At 38.6% G+C, this 27790-nt stretch overlaps 1 protein-coding gene across 2 annotated transcripts in view; it reads left to right on the plus strand.

The window, feature by feature from the left end:
- jsrp1 (junctional sarcoplasmic reticulum protein 1) overlaps positions 1-24651 on the plus strand; it is a 28242-nt gene extending 3591 nt beyond the window's left edge. For both annotated transcript variants that reach the window (XM_002937929.5, XM_004910991.4), the window contains exons 2-8: positions 8475-8646; positions 12872-12977; positions 15241-15284; positions 17890-18049; positions 21393-21551; positions 22114-22187; positions 23718-24651. In XM_002937929.5, the coding sequence (XP_002937975.2) occupies positions 12908-12977; positions 15241-15284; positions 17890-18049; positions 21393-21551; positions 22114-22187; positions 23718-24353 (1143 nt within the window). In that variant the 5' untranslated portion in view covers positions 8475-8646; positions 12872-12907 and the 3' untranslated portion in view covers positions 24354-24651. The remainder of the gene's footprint in view (positions 1-8474; positions 8647-12871; positions 12978-15240; positions 15285-17889; positions 18050-21392; positions 21552-22113; positions 22188-23717) is intronic.
- Positions 24652-27790: the final 3139 nt, after the last annotated feature.

Consider the following 27790-nt stretch of genomic DNA (forward strand, 5'->3'; position numbering starts at 1 on the left):
CTAGCATAATCAGTGTTATGGATGCTTACATCCAGGGTATTTTCCTTGGAAACATTTTTAGCAGTACAAGAACGAAAAAGGGGATACAAGGTCAAACAGAGCAGCAGTATGCAACCAGTTTAGGATGGTACCGATTGGACTTTATAGACCAGTGATCCCTAACCAGTGGTTCGTAAGCAACATGTTGCTCTCCAACCTCTTGGATGTTGTTCCCAGTGGCCTCAGTGGTGCATATTTTTGAAATCCTGACTTGAAGGCAAGCTTTAGTTGCAAAAAAAAGTTTACTAGCAAACAGCCTTCTGTAGGCTGCCAGGCTACATTGGGGCTACGAAAAGCCAATCACAGCCCGTATTTGGCAGCCCTGGTACTTTTTGCATGCTTGTTATTGCTCTCCAATTTTTTTCGACATTTGAATGTGACTCACGGATAAAAAGCTTGGGGACCCCTATAATGACCATATCCTGGGTAAAATTCCGCTTGTACCAGTTAAATTAGTCACTCCAATATGGGTTTTACTTTCTTCTCTTGCCAATAATGCGTAGAGGGAATGGATGTGTCTAGCATTCATTCAGATGTAGTTATTGTCCTGATGTCTTAGTGCACATTTATTTAATTATATTCATTTTCATAAAGAAATCTTCAGTTTGGAGAAGTCACATTTTGTGTAGCCAGAGGGCTCAAGTAAATTGAGAGCATTGTTAAGGGAAATGGAACAGCCCAGGACACCGACTTTACTATACAGAACCATGTTTTCAATTATGCTTTTGTTGGTAAAGCCAAGCAAGCATTCTACAGCTTATTATGGTAATGTAGCCATTAGCTTAAATTTCTTTTAAGTCTGTTAATGATATTTCAGTTTGCCTTTGCAGAGCAAGCAGTGTGGAAGTTCAAATACATATGAAATGTATATAAACACATTGATGCACTCTTACTTAATATAGAAAATTAACTCCTCTTTTAAACAGAATGTAACACCTAACAATAGACTTTATATTGACTTATTGTCACACATGGTATCACAGGCAAGGGTCAAAACACGAAGAATCAATCAGAAATAACACACCCAAGAACCAGGGAGAAGAACCAAAGTTGGGAGGCAAAATTATGCACAGGCACTTTTAAATATTTGAATTTCGTGCCATGCACAATGATGTCATGTGGCGTGTCCGTATAAATGAGGCACTCGCGCCCATATGGATCAGCGCACACAGGGGGTGTCGACGGGCGTCCACCCGGTGCCCCCCAGGTACCTTTACACTTATCTTATAAACTTAGGTGCATAGTAGTTTAAAGAAATACTGTCACGGGAATATATGTACTTTTTCAAAATGCATCAGTTAATAGAGCTTCTCCGTCAGAATCCTGCATTGGAATCCATTTTTTAGAAGAGCAAATAGATACTTGTATATTTAATTTTGAAATTTCACAGGGGGCTAGCCATATTCTTCATTTCCCAGGGTTCATTTCTCCCTTCAACAGCCAATCAGCAGAATAATTGGAAGATTGCAATATAACAGCTCCCTGACACCTGTATTGCTAAAAGTAGTAGATATCAGAATAGCACTCAATAGTAAAAAAATCTGACTCATGATTCCTCCTGTTACATTGAGTAGGAAAAACAATAGGCTACCTGAAAGCAGCTCTAATGTGTAGCACTGGCTCCTTCTAAAAGTGTAGAATCAGGCACAATGCACTAAGATGGCTGCCTACACACCAATATTACAACTACAAAAAATACATTTGTTGGTTCAAGATGAAAATTTTAAATGGTAGAGTGAATTATTTGCTATGTAAACTGTGTAATTTTAGGTGGCCATACACACACCAATAACTTCATTTCTTAATAATCAATAATCAGTGCGTGTATGTGAGAGTCGAGGTGACTGATATCGGTCCTCTTGTCGATCAGGCAGGAATGAAAAATTTGTTTGGACGCCTTTAAAGGTGCCCGAACATTGTAACATTAATGCTGAATTATCAGATACTGGTAAAGAATTACTTTTGTTTTTTCCTGCATATCTGACAATTAAGCTTTTAACTTTAGTCAAGTGGGGGAACATTGTTTCCTATGACCATTGATCGTGGGAATGTTTGTAATTGTAGCATGTATGGCCACCTTTAGAAATAAAAAGAACACCATAAATATCATGACAGAATCCCTTTAAACTGAAAAAAGACAAACATCCTTGAAGTGAATGTTTTTAAAATCTAATAAGAAAGAACCATATAACATCAGTTCAAAGATGGGGTTATGGGAGAGAGCAGGTGTGATGGCACTGTTAAAAACAAAACGTGTTGGAAAATAAATCATCGCACTTCTGCTTAACCTCTCATCAAAAAGGGAAGGAAGTGTCTGGTGTGGTAATTACTTTTCAATTTAAATTTGATGGTTTTATTGTATTTTTCAGCTCAGTGGTTGCTTGTTTTCGCTCATCATTGCACAGGTTCATTTCACTGGGTTTATGACTACCATTCTCACTGTGCAAAAATCATTGCTTAATTGTATACTTCTTGTATTGTATACTTAATCTGAACCATAATTTGCAACTCGCGTTTTCCCTTCAAACTCTGTTTATTGCTACGTTCTGCTTTGTTCTATAAAAAACTTTTTGCATGCAGTATTTTCATTTTGGCCCCATTCCAAGACACTACTACACATAAAGATCCACTCATTTGGCAGGGTAGTCAAACAAGCGGATCTTTCCCCCATATGCCCTCATTGCGCTGGTCAATATCAGGTGGATATGACAATGCTGGATATGCAGGCCATCAGGGCGAACACCACAACAGTGAGCTGATGGAGTCCTCAATCTGATGGAAAAATTAATCTTGCCCAATCAACATCTGCCTGATTTTCAGCCAGATAATGGTCAGTTAGACCAGTCAGAGGTCCCCATACACAAGCAGATAGCTGCTGACTGAAGGGCTGAATAGGCAGATTATATCTGCCTGTGTATTGCCAGCTTGAGCCAACCAAATGTTCTTTAAAATGATTTATAGCACATAATCATTTTACTGACATGATCGCATTATATCAGGATTGTGTGATACTTCAAGAAGTGTAGATGTCAGAGTCACTTTAAGGGCTGTGGCAGACGGGGAGACTAGTCGCCCGCAACAAATCTCCCTTGTCGTGGGCGACTAATGTAAATCGCCGGTGGGATGGCATATGCAGGGCTGCGATTTCCCCAAAATCGCGGAAGTTGCCTTGAGAAGAATTTACCCGTGTGCCACAGCCCTAACAGGCCCAATAAATGATACCTTTTAGTAACAAACTAACAGATTACAGCTGATATGATTTTCAATAGTTACCTTTGGCCTAACTGTTGGTAAACTCTAATTGGGACAGACCCTACAAAGGTAGTTTGGCTACAGATGCAGGGCTACAGTTTAGACAAACCTGATCTACCTGGAATGTTAACTTTGTTAGTATATTGACAAAATGTAAAAACATAACATTAATAAAATGTAGCCATCACACCACTGATGCTGGCATTTATTTGTCAAAATAGGACCATTAGCCAGTTTTGTGTTTACAAGTTACTTTACACAAGGAGCATTAACATTTGACATACCTACAATATTAAAACTCTAAAAATTTGGATGCATTTTGTGAAAGTACGCAAATTTTCAATGTTATATTTTGAAAAAAGTTAATGTATTGGATTTTATCTGTTTTGTGTTGAACCCCTGGGGTTTTGGATCACCATACCCTAAGTCTGCAAAACATTTAAAAATTAGCCCAAGAGAACTGTTTAACACCAGTATAGATTTATGCAGTTTAAGAATCAAGTATAAGGAAATGCTTTATTATTACAGAGAAACCAAAATAATTAAAAAAAAAAAATCAAATTATTAAAATGGACTTTATGGGAGATGGCCTCACTAATTAGATTTGTACTGGGTTTCTGGATAAAGGATCCCATAACTATTAAAAATATACTTTTGCATGTAACTTTGGTCAAAGATCATAAATAGTTGTCAACTGAGCAATGATAACCAGTTCTAATAACCTGCTTTTAAAAACTAGCAAGTACGTTTGCTCCATGCCAAAATTATTTATAGGTCTTAATCCCTGTTTCCCATGATTAAAAAAAAAACTTTTCAAGGGGGTCGTAAATGTTAGTAAAATGATATTATAAATGCTGTATCGTTGGAAGTCATATATTTCTTAATATAAAATAAAATCCTCTATAAAAGAGTAACAAGGCAACAAACTTGAGCTTCCCATGTCACAGTAATGTTTTTCATGAATATCAACTGCCAAACTGGAGTCTGCAGTTTTATTTTAATTAATTTAATCACGGAAAAACTGTTAGGTTAAAAGCCAGCTCTATCTGGATTTTCTGCATTATTTTGTGCCACTCAAAGGATTTAAGCTTAGTTGCCAAAAGGAAAACAAAGTCAGGTTGTAAACCAGTTCCTTCTAGCTTTTTCTTGATCAAGAAAGAGGATTTGGGCTGGGTGCTGAAGTATACTGCAAATGAGAAGTGCCTTGGAGAAGTGGGCATCTGAGGACATGTTTCATGTACATAAATGGCTGGCCTTGGGCTTCATATATACCTTTGCATAGCTCGGGGTAGATTTTGCAATGAAGATTTGGCAGTATGACTAGGCAGTGCTAAAGAAGTATGCTATTGTTGTAGCTGCAAGCTGCTTGCTATTGCTTTTCTTGTGAGCAATGACAAATGTCTTCTAGGAAGGAAATATTAGTAATTAACTATGCAAAGAAGTTTGTATCTGAGTTCATATTCTGATTCTATCAGGAGATAAACACAGAAAAAGAAACTTCATATAGGGCACAGCTGTTTACTGAGACTGGAATTTCCAAGTAATTATTGTCTGACAGCACTAGCCTCTGTCATAGGCACATGGGGTCATTTACTACCCCGGGGCCCAAGTGCATTAGAGTTAAAGTGATACTGACACGAAAAAACAACTTTTTAAAATATAAATCTACATAAAAAGTTGCCTATAGGTCGTGTTGATCATTTTTTACTGATAGGGCTGCTTTTGTAAGTAATTGTTACTTGAAATCTCAAAACCTGACTGTTTTGCCAGCCTGACTGTCCCTTCTCAGCCTGTCAGTTATAGCTTCTAATGCTAACGGCCTCCTGATGGACAAATATGGCCACCCCCTCATAGAGGAACATGGGGGATCAGATAGGGAATGTAAAAGCTTGGACAAATACTTTTTTGGCAAAATTATAAATAGCATGCAAAGACAATGTTATGACAGATGTAGAAATGGTTTCATTTCTGGTGTCAGTATCTCTTTAAGGGACACAAGAGAGCAGCCCTAAGTGCTCCCTGGATCATCTTGCAGTTAGGCAGGTTTCATATGGTTGAACTTGATAGTTACATAGTTACATAGTTACATAGGGTTGAAAAAAGACCATTGTCCATCAAGTTCAACCCATCCGAGTAAACCCAGCACACAACCTATACTAACCAATCTATACACTCACATACATAAACTATATATATACAACCAGTAATACTAACTGTAGATATTAGTATCACAATAGCCTTGGATATTCTGCTTGTTCAAAAACTCATCCAGGCCCCTCTTAAAGGCATTAACAGAGTCTGCCATTACCACATCACTAGGAAGGGCATTCCACAGCCTCACTGCCCTCACCGTGAAAAACCACCTACGCTGCTTCAAATGGAAGCTCTGTTCCTCTAATCTATAGGGGTGACCTCTGGTGCGCTGATTGTTTTTATGGGAAAAAAGAACATCCCCCAACTGCCTATAATCCCCTCTAATGTACTTGTACAGAGTAATCATGTCCCCTCGCAAGCGCCTCTTTTCCAGAGAAAACAACCCCAACCTCGACAGTCTAACCTCATAGCTTAAATCTTCCATCCCCTTTACCAGTTTAGTTGCACGTCTCTGCACTCTCTCCAGCTCATTAATATCCTTCTTAAGGACTGGAGCCCAAAACTGCACTGCATACTCAAGGTGAGGCCTTACCAGGGACCTATAAAGCGGCAAAAATATGTTCTCATCCCTTGAGTCAATGCCCTTTTTTATACAAGACAGCACTTTATTTGCTGTAGTAGCCACAGAATGACACTGCCTGGAATTAGACAACTTGTGATCTACAAAAACCCCTAGATCCTTCTCCATTAAGGATGCCCCCAACACACTACCATTCAGTAGATAGTTTGCGTTTATATTATTCCTACCAAAGTGCATAACTTTGCACTTGTCAACATTGAACCTCATTTTCCAGTTTGCTGCCCAGTTTTCCAATTTTGTCAAATCGCTCTGCAAAGCGGCAGCATCCTGCATGGAACTTATAGTTTTGCACAATTTAGTGTCATCAGCAAAAATAGAAACAGTACTCTCTATGCCCACCTCCAGGTCATTAATAAACAAGTTAAAAAGCAAAGGACCAAGGACTGACCCCTGCAGTACTCCACTAACCACACTGGCCCAATTAGAAAATGTTCCATTTACCACCACTCTTTGTACTCTATCCTTCAGCCAGTTTTCTATCCAATTACAAATATTATGTTCTAGGCCAATATTCCTCAATTTGATCATTAACCTTCTGTGCGGTACTGTATCAAACGCTTTAGCAAAATCTAAGTAGATGACATCAACTGCCATTCCAGCATCAAGGTTCCTGCTCACCTCCTCATAAAAGGCAACTAAATTAGTCTGGCAAGATCTGTTACGCATAAAACCATGCTGGATGTGTGTCTTTTTTTTTTTTTCAACCTAGCTTACTGTGTCCAAATGTATGTTACTAACAGAGCACTTGCGCCCCAGGGGTTGTTGGTCTCTGCACTGAGCACCTCATCAAAACATTGCTGATGTCATGGGGCACATCAGTGTTTTAAGTATGCCCCTACAACAGCAATGCACTACAACAACTGCAGCACAGACAGAGCAAGCAGAGAAATGTATACAAATAATTAGTTACTTTATTTTCAGCTCTTGCTACTTTTCCACAGTTTACAGAAAATGTTTTGCCAATGCTGGGATAGGACATTTTTGGTTCAGCTGGCTTTGTATCTTGGATAAAGATGCAGTGGCGTGGGCAAGGAGTGCATAAGAGCGCTGATGTGGTCCTCTTCCCAGCGGTACCGTCAATGTGATCAGCATTCATGAACAGGGCCGGAACTAGGGGTAGGAACCTGCCTAGGGCACATTCATTGGGGGGCGCACATTAAAGGGGAAAGAATTTTTTTTTTTGTTGTAGTATTTTATTAGTTTACTTTGGCTTTAATAGAACCGCCACCCCAACCCCCCTCTGACCCAGGAGCGCACCTCCCCACCCTTCTCTTTACCGGCCCTTACCTCCGTACACCTTGCGCATGAGTATTGGGCAGTGGCGCTTGTAATTCAAACTACGGCAGCCAGAGGGACAGAAGGCGCTGGGGTGCAGCGGTGTGTGTAAGCTGTGTGGCGTGGGGAAAACCGGCGAGGCCTGAGTGAGCAGGACTGCTGGCTGGGAGTTCGCTGACATTTAAACAATTCTTAGCAACAATTCTTGATAGCTGCTGCTGGCACAGGTACATATGATTGGGGTCAAATTGGGCGCAATTTGGATTCTGCCTGCTTGCATATACAGATTGGAGCAAAGTGGGCAATATGAGGGTTTGGCTGCTGCTGGCACAGGTACAGATGGGGGCAATATGCTGGGTGCTGCTGTTACAGGTACAGATGGGGGCAATATGTTAGGTGCTGGCACAAGTACAGATGGGGGCAATATTCATTGTATTGCTACCAATTGTATTATCTAAAATGTAAAGTGGGGCGGCGCGGCGCTGATTGAAGCCCTTGCCTAGGGTGCCAAGGTACCTTGGCCCGGCCCTGTTCATGAACTTCCCAGATGATACAATTTAAACATATTAGCATTTTAATTTATTTGGGGATATTTGAAACAATTTGAGTAGATATTCAGGTACAATACTCATACAAAAAGAACCCACTCAACCGAATATGCATTTAATTCACAGCAATACACAAGAATGTTCAGAGAATTGTTTCCCTGTATAGAGTACATATGTAGGATGTGCTGGCCCTCCTCTTAAGTGTTTACCTATTGTATAATAGGGCAGTATTTTCTGCTTATAGGCCTTTAATTCTGTGTACTTGCTGTGGTATTTTGCTTCATTAAAGTGCTTCTCTAGCATAGATTATTACATGTGTTTGGAATAGGAGGAATCTGCTGCCTTTCAATCATTTAAAACACCTATTGCTGATCATGTTGCCTATTGGATTCAATGTTATTTTATCATTACAATGATGTTAATTAGAAAAGCTATAGCAAATAATGGAAAAAAGGAATGCTAGGAGTGTTGACAAAAGCACCAGCATGATAGCAATAATGTATTTATGCTGTGCTACTTTTACTATAATGATATTTATGAATCTGCCATGTTTATTAAAAAGTCACATTTTCTGTGTTTTTGATTAGTTCTGATTTATAAAGAATATTTTTCTCATCTTTCCTCAGGCGCATTGTGATAGCTATACCAGGACATGAACATTACATCCACATGGGTCGTGTTTCCTCTTGATTGGTCATCATTTCACTATCCCACAGTCCTGCACCTGTCCCTGTGCATTTAGCTTCTTTGACAGTCTCAAAGGGTGTGAACCTTGCACTGTGGATCTGCAGCCTAAAGGTAAGAGTATTCTGTATTGCCCTGCTCTACTAATCTTTACATTTTGGGAGCTGTGATATTATAATAAGAAGTACATATAGGCATGATGTTGAACATTTGATAAATGGTTAAATGCACTCCTTTCAGAGTTCCTTTTGACTGAAGAGTGGTCTATATTTAGTAATCTGCTGACTGTAACTAGCATCTCTATATTTAAGACAGCCTTAACTCAATGTCTGCAAGAAACCCTGTTGAAAAAAAAAATAACAAGTAAATTAGTTTTAACAACTTAAAATTTTCACGTAATATACCCTTTTTACTAGACTAAAGCTATTTGGTATATCTGGCTGGGGTAAACATGATGAATTGTAAAATGACTGGCAAAAATAGCTTATCCATTGCAGTGTGTTGTGCTCTAAAGTCTCTGGCCTGTTGGATTACGTGTATTACTTTAAATTGACTTTGGATTGATAGATTTAATTGAGGGAGTTTGCTACTACAGCCAATGGCCAGTAGCAAAGATTACTCTTTAGCTCTGTGCTCTCTAACAGTTCCACTCATTCTTTCATAAAGCTAACAAATCGTTTTCAATTTATTTGTCCCTTAAACAAAAAACCTTACCTAGTGTAATAGCATACAATAACCATATCTTTAGATTAGCAGATATTTTGAAAAATCCCAGTTTCTAGTAACTGCACTTGGCTGGACTGCACTGATTGTAAATACATTTTATTTTAGTTTTTAGTAATTAGTGCTTTCTTTCAGCTAACTGTTATTAGGTTTAAAATATAAAGATGTTGCGTAAAAAAAGCTATTTGTTTAAAGCACCTATTCATCAGGACCGCTTTAATAAAAAGGCTAATGGGGCATCTGCTCAGGGCCCTCTGATTTGGGGGGGCCACTGTGTCATTATGTCATTTTTTTCCCCCCACCCTCTAACTTCACTCTACCCCCCCCCCCCATGTTGCCACACCACCGCAGCTGCCCTCCTGACCCCATGTTGTTCTTTGCTCCCTGCTCTTCAAAAAAATCCAAAATGGCAGTGTGTTCCACTGTGGAATGCCCAGGCATATATACCTGGCAGAGAGAGTGGGCCAATCAGCGTGGGAGCACAAGAAAAGTAAAACATTTGCTATTGGTATTCTGCTTGTGCAACTGTAGGCTATCAATTTATCTTTTGATCTTAGTGGCATATCTGGAGTTAATGGGTGAAGTTAATTGAGTGCTTATTGGCCGTTTTTTAGTGATCTTACTGGCATGTGTAGAGTTTTTCAGTGATATTTCTGGCTTGTCTTGGATTAATTGCTCATTGGTCATTTCTACATTGGTTATAATGTCACATCTGGGGCTGATTATCCTTTTTCTATAGTAATTATACTGGCACTTCTGGGGTAAATGTGCTGGTTATCCGTTTTCTGTAGTAATCATACTAGCATGCTGATGGTTAATATGCCCATTATCCATTTTACTTGGGAATTATATTGTCATGTCTGGAATTAATATGCTCATTATACTGGCACGTCTGAATTATGTTTTAGTAAAATAGGTGTGGTATTTAGGTTTGTGGCTACAAAGTGGGCATGGTCAAAATTATAGGGACCCTCTAATTGGCTCTTTGCCCAGGGCCCACCAAGGCTTAAAGCAGCCCTGTTGTTTAGATGAATAAAAAAAAATCTTTTAAAGGGGTGGTTCAGGTTTATGTTAACTTTTAGTATGTTATAGAATGGCTAATTCAATGCAACTTTTAAAAAGGTCTTCATTATTTTTTATAGTTTTTTTTTTAATTTGCCTTCTTCTTACTCCAGCTATCAAATGGGGGTCACTCACCCCAGCAGCCAAAAGGCTATTGCTCTGTGAAGCTACAGTTTTATTGTTATTGTTACTTTTTATTACTTGTTTTTCTATAGAGGTCCTCTCCTATTCATATATACCAGTCACTCATTCAAACCACTCCCTGACTGCTAAGGTACTTTGGACCCTAGCAACCAGATAATTGATTAAATTCCGAACTGGAGAATTGCTGAACAAAAAGTGAAATAATTAAAAAACCACAAATAATAAAAAAATTAAACACCAATTAGAAATTTTCTCAGACTACTCTCTACATCATATTAAAAATTAACACAAAGGTGACCAAAAATGAAAATGGGCAAAATAAAATATGTTTTCAATATAGTTAGTTAGGCAAAAATGTAATCTATAAAGGCTGGAGTGAGCAGATGTCTAACATAATGGCCAGAACACTACTTCTTTCTTTACAGCTCTCTAAGCTGTTAGCAGTCCATAGCCAATCAGGGACTTGAGGGGGGCCGTATGGGGCATAACTGTTCAGTTTGTTTGCATTTGAATCTGACCTGCATGCTCTCAAACTAACTTAACAGTTATGTCCCATGTTGCCCCCTCTAAAGTCACTGACTAACTAAGAGGTTAGAGACATGAAAGCAGGAAGTAGAGTTCTGGCTATTATGTTTGACTCCAGCCAGATTATACTTTTGTCTAACTACAGTATATTACAATTTTTTTATTTTTTGCAGGTAGGAGGTATACTGCCTTTTAATAATGTGTGAACTGAGTCAATTTTATATAGTGCTATTTGTATACACACAGCTGTACACTAAACTATAAGTTCATTGAAACAATACAATAATCAAAAAATTAATGTAGAAATAAAATTACACTCAAGATTAAGTGCTTGTTGTTTCCACTACAATGATATGGTATTTTCGCTTTCTAGAAAAATTGCATAACATAGCTTGGGAGCCATTCACAAAACACAGTAGCACACAGTCAGTTTACAAGGAGTCAATGTTCTCGGTCCATTTAAATGTATCAAATGGTCAACTGTGGTACCAATTTAAGGGCTTTTTTGGAGTATGCTTACACCATTTCTGTCTGACTTTAGTCTACTTGTTAGCATTTGGCTTACATGAGAGTAATATATATGTAAGTTAAGACTTTAACCAGTTCAGGTCTGTATAGGTACACTTCCAAAGTAGTTTTAGTTAGCTCAGTTGGCTGACGGGGACATTGGGAGCTAAAGGTATGTCCCTGTTGAATGTATCCTAAAACATTTTTACTGGGACTAGAAAAAGATTGCCTGTTCAGGATAATATCTTAATTTTCAGGACATTTTCATGTCAAACTCAGCCCATGCATTGACATTCAGTCTAGGCCTAAATCGATTAAGATATTTATTCCACCAAAGGGTGTTCCATTTTGACTATATCAAAATCCCCTATTGTCTTCATGGGAACTATAGTTCTGTAAAAGAATGCTATGCCCTTGTATGGCAGTCTGGCAAGCACCTCCAAGTTGCTTACTATGCCAGCTTCAAATACCAGAGCCTGATTATCTACATCCACAAATGTGCATAACTAAGTAGGTCAGCAAGAGAGTAGGCAGTGCAAAGCATTAGCTGTTTATTAAAGCTTACATGGCTTTGATTGGGTTTTTCCCAGACCAGATTTACCCTTATTGTGAAGTCTAAGGTCTTTAAAAAAAACTGGCGAGGGTTTATAGGTGAATTATGGGATACAACAAATTACTTCAAAAATTGTTAAAATGAAGTAAGCTTTATCAGAAAGGTCTATTTCTTTGCTTCTATTGTGTGCACATGGGCTTTGGTTTCAATCCTTTTCTCAGCCCAACCCTCCCGGGCATAGGTGTGAGCCTGCGCAGCTTACTCTCACTTTCCTCCTCCCCTCCCTGCTGTAATCTGAGCTGAAAACTATGAGCCAAACAGAGGCATGACACAAGAGGAGAGGGAAGTGACTTCACACTTATCTAAAATGGCAGCTGCTATCATAAACAAACACAGTGAGCTTCTATGGTTGTTTACTCACGTATGGTAAAGCATTCTACAGAATAAATATAGCACTTTAGCTTGCCCTATTGTGGCTAATCTATTGGGCAGAAACTTCATCAGTAGCTTTCCTTCTCCTTTAAATAACATGTAATATGTGCTAAGAATTTTCTTTTTTTATTTTAAAGAAACTGCTATGAGCCGACCCATCTAATCAGCCCTCAGCATCCTGGTCAGTTCTTGCAAAGGGTTGAAAAGTCAATGGTGCAGGTTTCTTGTGGTCAAATGCTAAAACAGGGACAGACATAACTTTTGTTTTTTACAGCTACCATACAAGGCAAGTCATAAATAATTGTAAGGCTGTGAATTAAAAAAACTTGATGAGTCTGAACCTGCAGAACTTACCAAAATAAATGTTTCCCATGTGATTCACATATTTTTCAGTATTTAGCACCTGTTTCTTCAACAAATTGTGTGCAGATGAAGAGGGAAGAGGGCGAGGTCCCTGAGACAGGGGGGGCCTATGTTGAAGACCTGCCAGTCTCTAAAGGTAAAAATGCTTCTGCAGGGAAGGGTGCAGTCCTTGTGATGTCTGTCAAAAGATCACCCATCTCCCTATTTCTGTCACATAGTCATATAAATGATAAATCATTTTTGCACAGCCTGCAGGGCTTTGATGTCAGGGTCTATCCACTCCCAGCTTGATCAGCATGCCTTTGTACAAAATTCACAGATCTAAAAGTTCACATTAATATAACTATCTTTGCCATATACATAGTTAACAAAAAATGTGCAGCTAAAGAGATATTCACCTCAGAATCACCCCTGTGCTGATCCGTCACTTCTGCACAGATGCTGGGCTGGGGGGGGGGGGGCAGGGTTGAAATGATTTGGACAATGAAGGTGAACAAGTGTGCAAAAATCATTTGTACTTTAGTATTAGTCAAAATGTATAAGACCTTACACTAAATTGCAAGCGTAGGAAGGGTCAAAGATGTACTAAATGACCCATATGTACTGTATGGCAAATGCCAGCATAGTTCAAGTGTACCAGCTGCACTTTTACCTATTGTCTGCCCAGATGATTCATTTAGAGAGAACCCCACCTTGAATGTGACCCTCTATGGGTTTTTATTGCTCTAAATACCTCATTATGTAGCATGAAGTAATGGCTTATGTAAACCAAAATAATGGGGTGTCTAGGAACACCCATCCTGTCTATACCATCTCTTCAACATGGATACATTTTATTAAAATGATTTCTATGAGGACAGTGCTATTTTTAAAATTATACTTACCAGTCCTGACTGAAGCCCTAAGGCTATTAGATGATTTTTAAATTACATGGCATATGAATAAGTCAGTGTAGGCATAATGGAATAAAATCATGTATGAAAAATATCTGGGCCAAAACCTCCTCAGGGATTGAAATCTATTTAAATCTCTTTTTTTAATTTCATGTTAATAATATAGAACTTACATAAAATGGGATAAATATTTAACCAAATGTCTCACCCTTAAGTTAAGTTTATGGGAATATTGTATGAATACAGAGCACAGACAGTTAGAGGAAATTGATTGGGACCCTGCAGGAAAATAAAGGGATTTAGGTCTTCCATTAGCCTTTATATTTTTTAGTCCACTTTAGTTTGTTTAAAATTCAAGTTATATGAACATCATATATGTATACAAATCCTGCTTTCTGTGATTTAGCACAAACAATTGTCTTTAGTCATGTTTTTTAATATGACAAGTCTAGCCAGCAAACATGTTTGGCTAAATTTATTAGATACAATGCCATGAAGTTCAGTGGCATCTTCTTATAAGCTGTCTGCCAGATTGAATAGAACTTGTTTAAAAGTAAAAAAAATATTATCCAGTATGTTTTTTTTCTGTCTTCATTGTAAATGTGTTTGTGTGTACGGTTACTTTATACCTGCAGATTGGAATTTATGGTACACAAACACCATATGTAATGCATTTTGGGTGCCACTACTTCTGCCCCCTCAATATATAATGTATTTAGGATCTGGAGTTATTGTTCATAGAAGTAAATGTACTATTATTTACAAGTGCATACTGTGTGTACATATGTATATGTCCTTTACTGTACAAGCTAATTGAGGCTAATTGCGCATTTCGCAGTTATGGGACAGTGTATTTCAGCTGGCAGAGAAATGCTAGAAGCCACCCTAAGTTATTAAGAGGAAGTACAGGCAGTTTTTCCTGTTTATCCACTCACTAAAATTCAGGACAGTACCAGCAGTGCTATAAGCCTATGGAGGCATAATCAGATCAAGCAACTGAATCTTTCAGCAGAGGTGTCAGAGAGCTGCTATTTTGTTACCTGCCTTTTGTTCTACTGATCGGCTGCTGGGGGGAAAGGGAGAGGGGGTGATATCACTCCAATTTGCAACGCAGCAGTAAAGAGAGACTGAAGTCTATCAGAGCACAAGTCACATGGCCACCTGGGAAAGTAAGAAAATGGCTAGCCCCATGTCAGATTTTAAAATTAAATACTAAAAAAAATCTGTTTACTCTCTTGATAAACAGATCTGAATGCAGGATTCTGCTGGAGGAGCACTATGAACTGAAAAAAACATGGTTTCCCATATCAAAATTTTACGAAATAGAAGCCTAATATGTTTTTTGATCCAATTTTGTAAACTCATTTTTTGCTGTATTTACCAATGTTTAGGAAGCACACGGTCACACTCATACAAACACACAAGTTCAAATTCAAATTTAAAAATGTTGCAAGCGTCTGGGCTATCAGATACACTTTAATACTTGATTTCTCTTATTTTATGTAGGAAAGCCAGTAACAAGAAGCAAGGAAGAAGCTGTTCCTTCAACGGTTTGTACATTTTATTATGGAGGGTATTTAACATTCTCTCTGAATCTCTGTTGATGTGCTCTCAACTCACCCTCTCATTTCTTTTTTTTCTAGTCATTTCTTAAAGGGATCATGCCATGATTTTTATGGTGATATTTTTATTAATATATTACACTTTTCACATTGCAAATACATCATTCTCCCATTTAAAATTTTATTCTTAAACCAAAAAATGTTGTTTTTAGTTGTAATTTTGTATAGCCAGCCATCTTAGTGCATTGTGTCCGAGCTTTCAGATGGGGCCAGAGCTACAGTAACAATAGATACAATATAATTTTTTTTCAAATCAGGGCCAGAATTAGGGGTAGACAGAAAAGACACCTGGCTAGGCTGCAACGCTGAGGGGGCACCAGGCAAGTACCTCTCCAACCTACCCCTAGTCAGCACTCCCATTCTCCCGCAGCATCCCTCCTCTGCAGTGCATGCACGCACTAAGAAGCCTAGGGCGCCCCGTCATCTTGGCCCACACCTGTTTCAGATAACCTATTTTTTCTCCTACTCCCATTTAACTGGAGGAGTCATGAGCCGGACTTGGATTTCTTGCTATTGGGTGCTCTTCTGATATCTACCACTAGGTAGGGCATGGGAGCATTTTAAGTATCAGGGTGTAAGGGTAATCTTGTACCTTCCCATTGTTCTGCTGAAAAATATGTTTCCCAATGACCGAATCCCTTTAAAATCTCTTTTTCTTATATCAGTATTTCTTAAACTATTTCTCAGGGGAACCAAATTAAGTCAGAGAAACAGCTTTGACCCAAAACCTGTTAAGAACCAGTTGTCCACCACATTTTAATTATCATTTAATATACTTTTTAGTTGTATTAAAGTACATTATAAAAATGGCATACTAATACATATTAGTAAATATTGCTTTTTTTTTTTTTTTTTTTTTATATCTTTTACATTTTGTAAAGCCTTTGTGTTACGCATTGATCATTGAACCCACAAGGAAAAAATGCAGGTTCTAACTGTAACATGAAGACACTGTCAATTAATTGTTTTACATTTAGCCAGTTTTATGTGATATTTTTATACAGACTTGCAATACAGATTTTTCCCTTTAACTATGCATTTAACATGTTCTGTGTATGGTTTAAGAAGCTTACCACAAGATAATATAATGAGAACAATTCACTGAAGAGGTACAATACAATAACACTTGAGAAAGTTCTAAAATGCATTTTCATATTGGAGCAAAGAGGTTTATGATTGTACTTTGTTTTCAAAGTAGAGCCTTTATCTCTGGGCTGCAGGCCCAGACTGTCAATCTGTAGATTCTGGCCAGAGGGGCTGCTGTAGGATGCCATAGACAGTCACTATTTATTGGGCTGGTGGGGGCTGTTTGGGCCTCTGTGTACTTGAAATGTCACAACATATTTTAAATCCCAGACTGGACCTGCTCAGCACTCTTATAGCACATGCACTCGGTATGTGGGTTGGAGCACAGCAATTTTTTTAAATTGAAACAACTACATTGGTAAAGCCAGCATACATGGGAATGCTGATGTACACGTGCCCAGCCATAGTCAGAAACTTAAAGGGAGTATCATTAACTATGGAAGAAAGAGTAGCTACAACACACTTTGAAAGCTGAAGATGGAGAATGGGAGATCTAAAAATAGGGCATGACAACAGACAAGCAGATTATTAAGAGGGCATACAAATGGGTAGTGGGGGAGTGAAGAGTGGAAACAGGTTAGGGAAGAAGTTTATGAGAGAGATGGGAGCATAAAAGAAATCGATAGGAAAATATGGAATGAGGTGAAGAAGTTGAAATCAGAAAAAAATGGGAAATAGAAAGTGAACAAGTATAAGATTGAGTATAAGATTGAGGCAGACCATAAGAGAAATCATAAGTGAATAAAAGACAAGTATTAGAAATAGTAGAACTTATGAAGAACACAAGAAAACTGAAGGCTGGTTAGAAAGAAAGATAGGGCAAAAGATAAAAGGAAAAGGCTAAAAGAACAAAACTGAAGGTTGGAGATAGGTGTTAGGAGTAAGGGAAATATAAAAAAAAAAAAAGGAGTAAGAATAATTGGCTTAATGAGGAAAAGGTCATTAAAGGTACATTAAAAGTATACACAAAGGGGGCAGGAGAAAATAAGGATAGAAAAAAAAACTTGAAAATATATGGCATATATCAATGATGGGCAGAGCCTTTCACATCTATGCTTCATTTGTGCTTTAAAAAACCATGCTGATTACTTCTTGTAATTCCATTCTTAAAACATGAGGACTGATTTATCATTAGTTGGAAACTAGTTCCAGCCCAGAAATCCTTCTGAATTCCTCAGTTCATTTGATAATAAGTTAGCAACTTATATATACTGTAGTCTTTAATGTAAGTTTGAGCATGGCATTATACTGACCTATTTCTGTGCTGTCTACATACAGAGGTTTTTATTTTTGGTTTTTCATTTTGAAATTGTTTAGCCCTTCTGCATTTTTTTCTAAGTAGGACCAGTTATTAAAGTTGCCCAACAGGCCTTTATAGATGCTAAATACATGTGAATAATGTTAAGAATTTTTTTAACACCTTCCTTTCAATATTTAACTTTTTCAGGCCACAGTGACCAAATCCAAGGTTAAGTGTGAGTTGCAGATCACAGAAGATTTGGATGAGTTTGCAGATGTAGGCCAAAAGAAAAACAATGAACCAGAAGAAATTCCTCAGCCCCCTGTCCCTAAAGTAATTAAGAGGACTGTCACAGAACCTAAACCAGGTATGATTACCAATGGGTTGTCATAATTGGTTGGAACAATAAGTTATACATATAACTGTGATTGGTCTAGTATTTCCTGGGCAGTAAGCGTAAATTAACAACTTTATTGACTGGTGGAAACATTGACTATGGGATGTTAGATCAAAGGCTCACACACTTTAACCACTGTCAGTAAAGCTGGCCATATATGTAAAAATCCATGTATTTAGTCAGGTTACCAAAACAAGTGGATTTTTGCCAGATTCAGCCACCTACCCTGAATCAGACAGGAGGCCTGTGAAGTTCAGATTATCAAACCAGGTGTAAAGTCTAGTAGACTTATTGTTCATAAATCTTGGCAACATTTGTCTTTAGAAAAATCAGCTAATTGGTGCCTTTAATAAATTTAGTTTTCACGGTGCACTTATTTTATTTTTACATTCTGAAATAACACTGTATAAAAATGCTTGAAAATTTTAATAATAAAATAAATTAAGTATCCTATACCTGCTCCATTGAACATGTTAATGGTGCCACTTCACCCCAGGTTCTCTGCCACCAGTAATATAGAAATATAATGTATAAGTGGCCATTGTACTCTCAGTGCATACTGTATCACCTTCGTGCATCCCCCGGCACCCAAGTTTTTTTATGTGAAGCTACTAGTAGTTATATATTTGTAAGCTGTTGTAAGCTGTTTACTTTAAAACAGTGGAAATGTAAGGTAGATGAGGGGACATACCAAGACCATTACATCTTTTGGTCCTTGATCTTAACTGGAATTTTGTTCGGCGCCACCTTCCGACCAGTACCTATCATCTGCCTTCATATTCCAAGTCCTTACTGGACAAGAAAAGTTGATAGTGAGAAAAGGAGGATAAGTTAAAGACACTGGATCAGGGGAATAGAACTTGACTTCAGAAGGGGAGCCATGGATTTAAGAACCAGATTGTGGCAACAAAAATGCAAAAATAAGAATAAAGAAGGTTTTTAGAGAGGATAAATAGTTTCTTGGACTTCTAGAGAAGCTTTAGGTGCAGTAGCTTCTTTCCTTCTGTATCCTGCCCTGAATTTATAGTAGTTTTGCCTAATGATGCAGAGGATTCTGCCTGATTTGGAGGTGGCAGTAGCTCCAGGTTTCCCACAACAGCCTGTGCAAATTGCTGTGGTGCAGTTGCACCAACAGAGAGACACATATACTTTACCCCTCACTACAGAAATGCCACCCACTGGACTTTTTAGCACAGTGACACCGGATTCACATTGAGTAGCAAGGTCAACTGCATCAATTCTGACGCATCGCCCACATTTTCATCACGCTTATCCTCCCCTGGCAACCACAATTATAATGTAATAATGGGTGGCAAAAAATAGCCTTTACATTTGAAATTGCACTTAATCCACTGCACTGCAGATGTAAATGACCCATATAGTTTCATGGAATTGCATTAACCCGAGACATGCCAGCAAGATCATATCAGAAAATGGATAATGAGAATTGTATTAACAGCAGATATGCCAGTAATAATAAGCATTTCATTATCTCCAGATGTTACAGTAAGATTACTGCAGAAAATGAATTCAGAGAACTGCATTAAATCCAGATATGCTAATAAGCTTTCTATAGAAAATTGTGTGAACCCCAGACATGCCAATTTGATTGCAGAAAATGTATTCAGAGAACTGCAATACTCTTAGACATTCCAGCAAACAAAATGTTTAAGTAATCTTTGGGACCTCCAAAACCTGTTAACACAGTTCAACAGTGCCGGCATTATAGGGTCATTTACAACCACAACCGAAGTGTGCAAAATGCAGTTTTGGGCTGAGGTTGCCATGTTTCTTACCCATAATACAATGTTTTTGCCCATAATTCCAGTATATTTTGGACCAGGAGGGGATGATGATACCTTTGATGCAATTACCATGAAAATCTTTAGTGTCAGGATGTCATCATTTATCCTATCCAAAGGCTGTATACATTTTTTTCCATGCTATCATTATTTAAATATGTTCTGACTGGTGAAATTGTAGCCTTTATGATACCTGGCAAACTACATGGAACAATTGGATAGTAAAATACACTCATTTCTTTACTTATTATAGATTTACTTATATAGATTGTAAGCTCTACGGGGCAGGGACCTCCTTCCTCTTGTGTCCTCGACTCTTAACTTATTGCTGCTGTATTTATCTGTATTTATTATTATACTTTGTATTTATCTATTATCTTATTAACACCCTGTTTGTATTAATGTTTTCTACTGTACAGCGCTGCGTACATAAGTAGCGCTTTATAAATAAAGATATACATACATACATTATTACTGTATTTGTGAAGTCAGTAAGCCAGAATCCTGTGCTTGGCCTAAATGTTCAAACAACCCAGCGAAGCTCTGTACAATAAACCACCTCTAGACCCCACCCCTTATATGTTTGCATTGGCAGGAATGTAATACTATCTCTGTGCACATGGACAGATTTTTCCAAGAAAACACTTAAGTGACAGCCCACATGCTATCCAGGAGTGCAGGCCTTCACTGCACCCAGCTTTCGTGCAAGCTATAGGGATGCCAGCAGTAAAATTCAGCAACTGGGGTCTGCTCAGAATAACTAGATATATTTGTATGAGAAATGTTTCTTTGCTTGTCTCTTAAAAGAAGCTTGAGGGCAGCCAGCAATAAAAAATATAAATAAATAGAGGTCAAAAGCTCCTTCGAATCAGTGATATTAACTGACTCTGCAAGTGAGTGAAGTCACTGGATGGAAAACATTTTTCTAGCTACTGTAAATTCTTAATCTATGCCAGATATACTCCAAATATACTTTGTTCCCATCTGACCTATTCAGTGCCCTTTCATAACCCCTTTATCAGTATCTTCTGCAAGACCTCTCTCATGCTGCTGCCTGCCTGTGGAATTCACTGCCGCCTCCGACTGTTCTATCTTCCTCCCTACAGGCCTTCAGACACTCCCTGAGCATGCTGTTTCAAGGATGCCAGCTTGACACCATCTGGCTACTGCAGAGATTGTATATGCATAACAAATTGATACCTCAAATAACCTTTTCTCTGGCCCTGCTTAGATTGTGAATTCCAATGTACGTGATGAAATTGTATGTATGTGTGCAAAGTTTATCACCAGTTATCTTCTATGACAGGTAGAACCAATATATTATAGATTAGGTTAGAGAAGGTTTTTAAAGGGCAATTTAGGGAGGGGCATAATTACATATAAAGGACCCAGCAGGGCACTGACTGATAAGTAGTTTTAGTATATGGTTATGTATAATGTTTTGTCCTCAAAGTGCTGCTTTTTTTTTTTTTTGTAAGAAAGGATCTACATTTCTCTTTCTGTCTTTCAAGCTCCCAAAAGCACACCAGTCAAGAAAAAGTTGGAACCCAAAAGTGTTGGTCCAATGAAGGAAGAGGAGTCTGCTTTCTGGAATGGAATTACACTAAACAGGTGTCTAGTTATAGCTGCCTTTGCTGCCCTAATAAGTGTGGGATTCCAGGTTCTGCAAGGTGAGTTGTAGTATTTGTGTGACTGAGTGCATTGGGATAAGACAAAAACACAATTCGTACGAAAGTAATATTTTTCCCAGAGCAGAATAAAACTACAGTGGAGAAATTTTCATTATTGTTATTCAAATATTTCCATTTAAGGTACAACATTCAGTTGTGGATTCAGCTGTATGACAATGTTATAGATTAGGGTTACCATCTGTCTGGTTTTGACCCAACCATCTTGCTTTTTGGGGGGCTGTTTGGTTCACAGCTGTCTGGCAGAAATCTGGTAAATACCCACATTCGATGTGACAGTTCCAACATCACATGGCACAAAGTAAGCAGCCCACCACCTTGTCCAGCTTTTGCCAAGGTCAATTGTTGCAAAAAAAATGACACTACATCTGGTGCATCGTCAATGTGTTAGCCCCCCCACCCCCCAGTCAATAACACATTAGCACCCCACAGTGGATGAGGCTTTTCTTGTCATTAAAGTATTTTGAAGTGAACTCAGAAAATAGAACAGTAATTAATGGTCTAAATACCAGATAAGCTGAAGTTTTGTAACTTCCCCCGCCAGAAGTAGGCGACGATGATGAATCGACTGACCTAGAAAATGAACCTTGGACACCATCTGATCCAAACGACCAGCTGGTAAGAATACATTTTGAAAAATACGGTACATTTTTGTAGACAATTGCCTTTTCAGAGAATTACATGTACTCTGTCATCTTGTTTATGCACAGCAAGTGCCTCTTGCATACTTATGTCAGAAGCTTCTGCTAAAAACTGCAGATTTGAAAGAAAATGTTCAAACTTTGGCCATATTCTTATAGGGGACCTGTCACCCTAAGAAATAATTACAAATTGTTTTCTATTGTGTTTGTCAAGCAAAATGAACTTCAGTTACGCTATCTAAATTATATTAAACTTATTTCCTTCAGTACTGAAATTCACAATTGCAGAAAACAGGGTACATTTTGTGGACACTGTTATTAAGGCAAGCTGTGCATCCTGCTAAAATCTTGTTTCTGGGGTGGAGGGGGGGACCTGATACCCATGTCCATGCACTGGTTACACAATTAAATGGTGAGGAGGGAGGGGGAATGTGAGGAGTGCAGTGACATCTAAGAAGTTCTGAATTGAAAGTGATAGTAACTGTCTGCCCCACCCCTATGCCTAAGGCATAGAGGCGGGTCAGGCTATATATGATTGACAGCTGGGACATTTGAATGCTTATATAATGGGTATAGATATGTTAATAAAAAAATGACTTTGGGTAATTTATTATTTATTTTAAAGGGCTTTTATTTGACAGCTTTTTATGTTTGAGTGACAGGTCCACTTTAAAGCAATTTAAAAAATTTAGCATTGAAATTCACCAAATGTTCCTCTAAGGCCATGAAATCACACCGTTAGAAACACTGCAATTTACACATAACTACATATCTTTATAATAAAGTTGTCTATAAAGTCCTTTTTTACTTCATATTTTTTTTGTCATGTGTATTTGTACACGTGGTCTGAAGTGGAGAAAAATAATGATACAAAATACATTATTGTAATACTTTGGTGAATTTTACATCCAGGGTTATGGCCTGGGCCTGTCAGTTGAGATCCTTTGGCAAGTATAGAGTGGGCCCCAGGTGTTGGTTTTTACCAGTGCCCTTTTGGGGCCCTGGGATGTTTGCAGCAACATTATGTTGAACCAAAATAACTACAGACACTAGATAAACATAAAAAAAAGATAACAGATGAAAGAGTAATTGAAGTCTTGACACAGTGTCAGGCAACAGGAAGCATCCGAATCTGTAATGCAGCCGGCAAACTTTAGATCCATTGGCCAGGCTACAGTCAGGGCAGGTGGCAAGTAACAATATCCAGTATGCAGAAGTTAAAATTAGGCAGGCAGTCAGAAAGTGAGATCAGATGCTTAGGTAGGTTCTGTGACAGCAGATATCAGCTGGGTCGCAGAGTAACCGAAATTACCCTTTTTAAAGGGATTTGTAAAATTAGAGTTGAATTTGTAAAATTAGTGTTTTTTCTTTTGCCTTTCCACTGGATCAGTAGTGCATGATTATTTGAAACTTAATGGGGTAATGCCTGTTATGTTCTGTTCTGATTACATAACTATCTTTGTTTGACCCACTAGAACTCTTATTTACTGTGTCTCTGTTTCTGCAGTCAGATCCATGGTTTTTTGAAGGATGGTTTGGATCATCTGAAGAAGGAAATAAAGATGTTTCTAAAGCAGATTTGCCAGAGGTAGAATTGCCTGAGGAGGAAACGGATGAGCCTGCTGAAGATGAGATGACTTCTTTAGAGGAAACTCCGGTGGATGAGGAGGAAGAGGAGTTAGAAGTGGATGCAGAGGTGGAGGAGAATGTAGATAAGGTGAAAGAGAATGTAGATAAGGTGAAAGAAAGTGAGCAATGGGGTTTAAAGGACAAAAGCAAATACATGGAAGCAAAAGCAGTCAAAATCCGTAGGGCGTCAGAAGAAGGTTCCCATAAAAAAGAATTGTTTCCCTTCATGAAAAAACCAAAGGAGCCAAGCAAGTATAAGGAGAAACCATACAAAGGGGGAGGATATCCACGTGAACATAAATATGAACAATATAAAAAGCAGGATGAAGGCAAGCAATACAAGAAAGACAAAGAGGAGCAGAAAAAAAATTTCAGACAGGATGAAAAGGAGAGGTACAAGGGCTGGAAAGGGGACAAGGAGAAGGGATGGAAAGCTGACAAGGAGAAGGGATGGAAGGGCGACAAGGAGAAGGGATACAAACACTACCAGTATGATGGTAGAAGGCATGGATAATAAACCCGATGGTTTCACACCTATTGCCACGGCAGAGTTTGCTGGTGTACCATTTGATGCTACTTTAGAGTTCTAAAGAATACAAAACTGTACTTCCACACTGCCACAAAGTTGGTCTGCCGAAAAGTGTCTTTTTCTTCATTTTAGGAACTATCACCATATTTGTTTCCAAATTTAAAAATCAGATACTTTAAAGTTTGTTTTATTTTTTGTTAAGTACATAGCACATGGAAATGTTTATTTTTTCTCCCTTAAATTATTACTGTACAAATAAACAATGCCACAGATTTTAAAATTCGTCTTGGCTGATTCTAGCTTCAGTCTATGCCATTTTCTAAGAATTAAAATTCAGCCTTAAGGTATTCTTTAGTAACTGACCTCATCTCAAAACTTTCAGATTATCTAGTTGTAATGAATAATGCAATCTTACAACATATATATTGCAACCTATATTTAGGCTGAAAAGAATGTGACACACACATAATCACACTTTCACACACTTCCAGCACATAAAAGGGTAAATGTTCACTTTATCAATAGGTTCCAGTCTCTGTGACAGTTTCAAATGCATAAACAAAACCAAAGAAAAACCCTTGCCTCTCTTGGTCTAAACACAGGATTTAAAATACAAGTACAAAGAGTCACTGTACCTTTGAAAGACCTTTGCAAGTTCTTTTCTGGTAAGCAGCAGCCCTTTGCACTGCGCCTGTTCTTAACATTATCAACACTCCCACTGAGTGTCCTACAGGCTAGATGTTAATTGCTCCCTAGGTAAAAATATTCAGGAGAATTAAGCTGGCCATACACGCCTGGCCAAACCTCGTTTCGTACGATATTCGGTGCGTGTATGGCAAGTCAGCGAGTCGACAGATATCGCAGGAGGCTGCTGATATCGGTCGACTTTCCGATCGGCCAGGTTAAAAGATTTTGATCGGGCGCCATAGAAGGTGCCTGAGCAAAATCTGCCGTCAGGGCTGAATCGGCAGAAGGAGGTAGAAATCCTATTGTTTCTACCTCCTTATCTGCCGTTTCAGCCCTGAAGGTTAGTGGCGGATTTAACGATCGCAAATCGCCACGTGTGTGGCCACCTTCTTATGACTGCTCCATGTCTGCAGTCACTTGTGAGAGACAATTAGGTGGTGTTGTTTGGGAGTTGAGTAGGAACATGATACAACTAAAATACAAATGCTGCACGACTGCTTTGTAATAAGCATGCACTTGAACTGACAACTAATTATTACTATTTTTTTTAAATAACCAGAATTTAATCCCCATGCAGTTTAAAATAGGTAACCATGGTTACCTTTAATATAGTGCAATCAAGTTCGGGTTTAGAATTTAAAAAAAAGGATAGCTGATAATTCCACATCCAATCTTGTTTCTTAAGGCAAAGTCACAGACTAAATTCAGGTTCCATTTAAAAAAAGCTTAAGAAACTCTGTTACATAATGAACTTATTTTACCAGTCGTTTACTTTTGTAAAGATTTGTGCCTTCAGATTTGTCCAACGTTGCTCCCTATTTTTTTGAAAGGTGCATTTTATTAACTTTTCATACAAACAAAAACACAAAATAACACATTTAACAATGCAATGAGGAAGACGCATTAGTCTTTCTTTTCCAGGTCTACCTTTAAAATTTGTTACCAACATTGAATGGATAGGTATGACATGACGTGTGTGTCTGGCAGTAGTTCCAGCATATTGGGTTCTGGGTTTGGCAGAACAAGGTGGGAAGACGCTGGGGTGCTTACTATGTAACTGGGAGCGGGATTGTTCAATTACCCTCTAGATCACACCAAGGGCCACAGACTTTGTCAAATTTATCAGGTGCGCCCCTAGTTTCGTATGTGAGTTCCAGGCTGTAATGGTGGGCAGGGTAGGGGCCATACAATGCATAGCGACTGTTTTTTTTGCATAGAACAACAGTATTCTGTAGCGTATTCGGGAGCTACTTTGGGCAATTATGTTGTCTAGGACTGCTGACCAGAACTTAGCGATATGGGGACATGACCAGATCATATGAAAAAAGTTAGGGCTTGTTGCACATCTCGGGCACTGATCTGTTGGGGTATGGCTCATCTGGCGCAACCTTAATGGTGTGATATACAGGTGATGAAAGGTTTTATACTGTATTAATCTGTCTTTAGTTGAGATGAGATAGTTATACATGGAGTCTGTTGCCTCTTCCCAGTCATCTTGGGTGAGTGCTGGTATTTGGGAGGTCCACCATATTTGTGCGGAATTAAAGGGTTTGGGGCCTGCTTAAAGTAAGTTTTGGTATAGATTTGAGGTAAGCTTTGCTGGATTATTAGAATGAAGGATTACCTCCACTGTTAAGGAAATTAGCTGAGGGGTGAGAGTGTCAAATTGGTCCCTGAACGCTGACTGCAGTTGGAAATATTTGTAAAAGGGGAGAGTAGGTTGTTGAGTTTTCTCTCGAATCTGTGCATATGTTGGGAAGGTTGAGTGTTCCATTAGATCTCCCAGATATTTAATATTGTGGCGAGGCCAATATATGAAGTTGTGTAGTGACCTAAGTTATGGTAAGTATTGGTTACCCCAGAGAGGCAGCCTAGACGTAAGTAGGGGTGGTGGGTGTTTGAGTAGTGTGAGTGCTATGGTCCAAGCTTTATATGGGATAGTTAAAGTTGTTGGCAGTGGGCCTGTGTCTTTAAGGTGTCGATAAGGAAAATTGCTTAGACCTTCCAGTGAGCCAAGTATTGTTGCCTGGAGCTGCATATTTGGATTATAAGGGTCATGAATAAAACACCAGTGTAAGTAGTGTATCTGCGAGGCTAAGTAGTAATGGTAAAAGTGAGGGAGGGCTAGGCCTCCTTCGGTTAGGGGAGCACAAAGTTTCGTCCAGGCCATTCTAGGGGCCGATTATTCCAGACAAATGGTAGGATAATCTGATTAAGCTTCTTAAAGAAAGTTTTGGGGATTAAGTTCAGGGCGTTATGCAGTATATATAGAAATTTGGGAAGATGTATTATATTTATGCGGCCCCAGAGTGAGAGTGGTAGCTTGGACCATTGTGCCAGTCGGGTTTTAAGATCCGAAAGTAAGGGGTCTAGGTTGAGTGACATGTATTTAGTAGAATCCACAGTTATCCAGACCCCTAAGTATTTAAATGGGTTGGCCCACTTTAGAGGTATATTGGGTACTACGGGTTGTGGTTGGAGCGGATCTACAGGACAAATTATTGATTTATCCCAGTTGATTCGCAGACCAGAGTAATGGCCAAAGTTGTCCACTAGTTGCAACAGAGAGGTCCGTGAATCCCTGGGATCTGCGAGATATATTAGTAGGTCATTTGCATATAATGATACTTTTTCTTTGATATTACCGTATGTAAGGCCCTTAATACCCGGGGAGTTCCTGATCAGTATGGCTAGGGGCTCTATTGCTAGGGCAAATAATATTGGTGAGAGTGGAC

Source organism: Xenopus tropicalis, chromosome 1 (assembly GCF_000004195.4).
Source record: "Xenopus tropicalis strain Nigerian chromosome 1, UCB_Xtro_10.0, whole genome shotgun sequence".
In the NCBI taxonomy this organism is placed as follows: Eukaryota; Metazoa; Chordata; class Amphibia; order Anura; family Pipidae; genus Xenopus; species Xenopus tropicalis.